The sequence below is a fragment of the Triticum dicoccoides genome, chromosome 5A (genome assembly GCF_002162155.2).
Source record: "Triticum dicoccoides isolate Atlit2015 ecotype Zavitan chromosome 5A, WEW_v2.0, whole genome shotgun sequence".
NCBI lineage: Eukaryota > Viridiplantae > Streptophyta > Magnoliopsida > Poales > Poaceae > Triticum > Triticum dicoccoides.
In genome coordinates, this window is record NC_041388.1 from 13,180,750 (window position 1) to 13,184,914 (window position 4,165).

The 4,165-nt window shown below is 46.2% G+C and overlaps 1 protein-coding gene across 2 annotated transcripts in view; it reads right to left on the reverse strand.

Annotated features, from left to right (window-relative positions):
* LOC119298806 (transcription factor NAI1-like) overlaps nt 1-2,967 on the reverse strand; it is a 4,224-nt gene extending 1,257 nt beyond the window's left edge. Inside the window, exons 1-4 of one of the 2 annotated variants that reach the window (XM_037576106.1) lie at nt 2,812-2,967; nt 2,005-2,661; nt 1,463-1,846; nt 7-208 (exon numbers count right to left, since the gene is read on the reverse strand). In XM_037576106.1, the coding sequence (XP_037432003.1) occupies nt 149-208; nt 1,463-1,846; nt 2,005-2,625 (1,065 nt within the window). In that variant the 5' untranslated portion in view covers nt 2,626-2,661; nt 2,812-2,967 and the 3' untranslated portion in view covers nt 7-148. Of the gene's footprint in view, nt 1-6; nt 209-1,462; nt 1,847-2,004; nt 2,662-2,811 lie in introns of those variants that run through there. The other variant, XM_037576105.1, reaches the window with a different exon arrangement.
* Between the last annotated feature and the right edge of the window lie 1,198 nt (nt 2,968-4,165).

The window sequence follows — 4,165 nt, forward strand, 5'->3', positions numbered from 1 at the left end:
CACACACATCATATCTCCAAGTTTTTAATTTTAAATCATAAACATGAAACTCAAGAACTAATTCTTGGTTGATCATATATCTACATATATAGTGGCCTTTTATTTTTCCAGAGATCAATAAGGATGGCCATTTGGGGTTTTCACATCTCTATATCCGGTCACACAGCTTTCTAGCTATGATGGAGTTCATATGCATGGAGTAAAGTACCTGCCCATACAAACAATACAGTGAATAGAGATGTTCGGAGATAAATGTACAAGCGGCTTACATGAGGTGCCTAAATAACCCAACAATAGGGATTCGTGATATATACTGTTGATTCAGTGCTGTGTCATTTCAGCGTGTTGGTGTTTTTTCTCCTTTTTGAGACACACATTTTCTGGATAGTAAAATTACGTTTTTTGTGCAATGGGAGACCGGGAACACCACCACGTGCCACTTCAAAAAACCGGACGAATGCACTCATCCTGCACTTACTGTTTAATCTCCGTGGGACTTGCTTGAACCTACAAACTCCATTATCAGTGACAACTTTCTTAGTGCATCTACACTTTACATACTAGAAGTTGGTCGTCCCTCCTTTCCGATTTAAAAGGGCCACGTGTATCCCTAAATCGACAATTCTACCAATGTAATACAAATTGTATGCCCCAAAAATTATACCATCAGAAAATATAACATTTGAAGTTTCTAATGATATATTGTTTGCGATATATATAACTCATGTTATGTTGGTTATATTGTCGATCTAGGGGTACACGTGAGACTTTTAAACCAGAAAGGAGATAGTATTACACATGTGCTTAATGAGTGTTCCTAGGAGAAGCATCAACGGTCCATCTTCGAACTATCCATTCCCACACACTTTTTGGTTTGTTACACTATCGATTGGCTGAAGGCGAACTAGATGATCAATGTCTCCTCAAGCACCAATAATGTTACAAGATTTGATGAACATATCATCTTGATATTAATATATTGCCCTTTGTCGAAAATAAAGGAGAGACAGGCGGAAACCAGAGCAGACTTAAAATTACTAAAATTTATCAAGAAGAGATCCTTAACACCCCATGCATGTTACACCCCCTCTAGAAGGCAAGAAGCTAAAACATGTTTATTTTGCTAAGCACCTCTCCAGACCCACACATGCATGTGTCATTTACTCGTATTGTGAGATTAGTGGACGAGGATGAGGTGAAACGCAATTTTGCTACATCCAAGTCGCATGATATTTTCTTATATATCTACATCTAAGTAGGAGTAGATGGCATGAGCCATCCCATGTCTCGGTGTTTAGATTCACGTGGCAGGGTGGAATTAATGATCAAGATTAGAAGATCAGATGGTAAGAAAATCTTAGTCGGCTTACGACGACAGTGCAATTTGCACTCTTGACTCTATCTATAGTAATTTGTGCAAGTAGGGAAATATGAGCAGAAACTTGGTTAATTGGGTGCTTGCCTTTGCGGTGATGGTGATGATGGCGGTGTCGGCCGGGAAGGGCATGACGCTGGTGTGGGTGATGGCGAGCCGGAGGTCCTCCACCACCGCCAGCACCCTCACCAGCAGCCCCCTCGCGTTCTTGCAGTGGATGCGCACCAGCACGGTCTTCTCGTCCGACACCCGCACCTCGATCTCCGGCAGCCCGCCGTGGCTCGACTCGCCGGCGTCCTCGTCCTCCTCGTCGTCGGCGGCGGCCTTGATCTTCTTGCTGACGAGCACGGCGGAGCGGATGGTGGTGGTTGTGGTGGCGGCGGCGCTGTCGTCGTCCTCCATGGTCTTCACCTTGTCCTGCAGCTCCCTCACGTACTTGACCGCGTCCCCGAGAATCGTCGCCTTGTCCATCTGCACATCACAGTGTAGAATCAGATGAGCAAATAGAAATTAATTCTTGCACATACAATCTTAAATCTGAAGTATAATTAATTACTCTGCAGGTGATTAGCATGAAGAGGAAGCATGGAATGAAACCGAGGAACAAGAGGAAGAGCAAGAAATTAAACCTTCTTGAGGTTGGGGATGACGGTGGAGAGCTCGATGAAGCGCTGGTTGATCTTCTCCCGGCGGCGGCGCTCGGCGATGATGTGGTCCTGCACGGGCCCCGGAGAGGCTGACGGCCCGGCCGTTGAGCCCTGCGCGCTGCCCCCCGATCTCCTCCCAGCGGCGGGCGTACTATGGCCTCTGGGGGCAGGGGCCGGCCGCGGGGAGATGTCGATGTCAGCCGGCAGCTGCGCGGCCTGCGAGGACGCGGCGGCGGCGCTGAAGTTCCAGCTCATGGGCCTGCTGCTGTTGGTGGTCCTGGTCCTGGCGCGGGCTGTGTGCGGGGACCACCCGGGTCCGGCGGCGGCCGCGTCGTGGTCCATGGCGGCGCCGGGGCTGTCGCCGGAGCTGGTGCTCCAGCTGCTGGGCTGGTGGTGGTCCACCTGCACCCTCAGGTCCCTGACGCCGCCGCCGGCCGCCGTGGACTCGCGGAGCGCCTGCAGCGACGGGAAGGCGGCACCAGCACTGCTGCCACCGGAGCTGGAGCCAGCACCACCGTATACGGGAGGAGCCGCGGCGGCGGCGGCGGCGTGGTACTGCTGCTGGTCCAGCGTGTTCATCGCCCACTGCATGAAGTCGTCCATGCCTAACTCCCTCCCTCCTCCCTCAATCGATCGATCCTGCGGAGGAACAAATCAATTAACACTCACTCCACTCCAAGAATCATCAACAACACATCAATCACATGCATGGCAGCCCAGCTTGATTGGACTCGAGATGATGAACTCGAGCACAAATATATCCATGCGATTGAACTGCTCCTCACATACCTGGCCTCAGATCTCTCTTCCTTCCTCCCCCTCTCTCTCTAGAGTGAGAGGGAGAGAGGAACTCCTAGCTAGAGAGAGAGAGAGAAAGCAAAGCTGAATTGAGGGAACAAATACCAAAAGAATAGTTTTTGGTTGTGTGTCCTACCAGCTAGCTAGCTGCTGCTACCAGTATTATACTTGTGAGGGCATTTCACATTGCACCCCACAGATAATACTAAATATATGTGTGTGTGTGTGTGTGTGCAGGTCTGCAGGATAGCTTCTGTTCCACTGTTTTCTTGGAACTGTACGTGCCCCAGTTAAAAATCTACCAACACGTACTAGTAGTACATATATAGATATTGTTCCAGTGAAAACTGTGTCACTAGATCTCATCATTTTCACCCTTTTACCAACATGAAAAGTAAATGTCCAAGTTGCAGCCATCAGTGCAATTTCGATTTCTTTTCTTGTATGACACCGGCCAAAAAATACATGCTGCTGGACACATGTGTTGAGCGATGCAGGTTCCACGTTCCAAGAGTCAACTTTTGAGCGCCTGGCATATTCAATCAAACTAGCTGCGTGCGCGCTACATGTAGTCTGCCATTACTTAACTGGTTGTTAATCGTGGAGGGTCCATCAGTGACCATTTCTAGGGTTCACATGGAACACGGTTTTTTTTTTGAACGGGGCCGCTGCGTGGCGGTGCACGATCTCCCCTCCACACATGCTTTGAGATTGGTGACCTGTTTTAGTTTTATTTTTTACTTCCTCCGTTTCAAAATAAGTGACTCAACTTTGTATGAACTTGGTTTTAATGCATGGCGTGTATGATTTTATACTATTTGGAGAATGCAAATACATACATGTGAAGCTGTCAGTGTTTATGAACTACAGTTGCACATATTTTTGATACAATAAAGTGCTTGGTACATGTATGAGATATTCCTGAAATTGATTGAAATTATACATGTCAATGATTAGGAATTATATATGTGATATTACAACTGAGGAAATTTTTGGAAATATTTAAATAAATAAAGGATCGATCAATGACCATTTCTAGGGTTCACACGGAAGCTGGATTTTCTAATGGAACCACCAAATATTATGAAGTTGGTGAAATATTTTAGCAATTTTACAATACAATGTGTTCACCATTTTGTATCACTAGGTGAATCCAAGTACATGCTCCAAGTCCCCACTTGGACTCGCCAAAAGTGTGTGGTAAACATTTATGAATGATATTTGCAAACCCTTTTGAAATAGTGAAATGGTTGATACCTATATAAAACATTTCTTTAATTGATTAAAATATGATTGAAACTTATGCGAATAATTATGAATAACATTTGTAAAAAATTGAAATAAT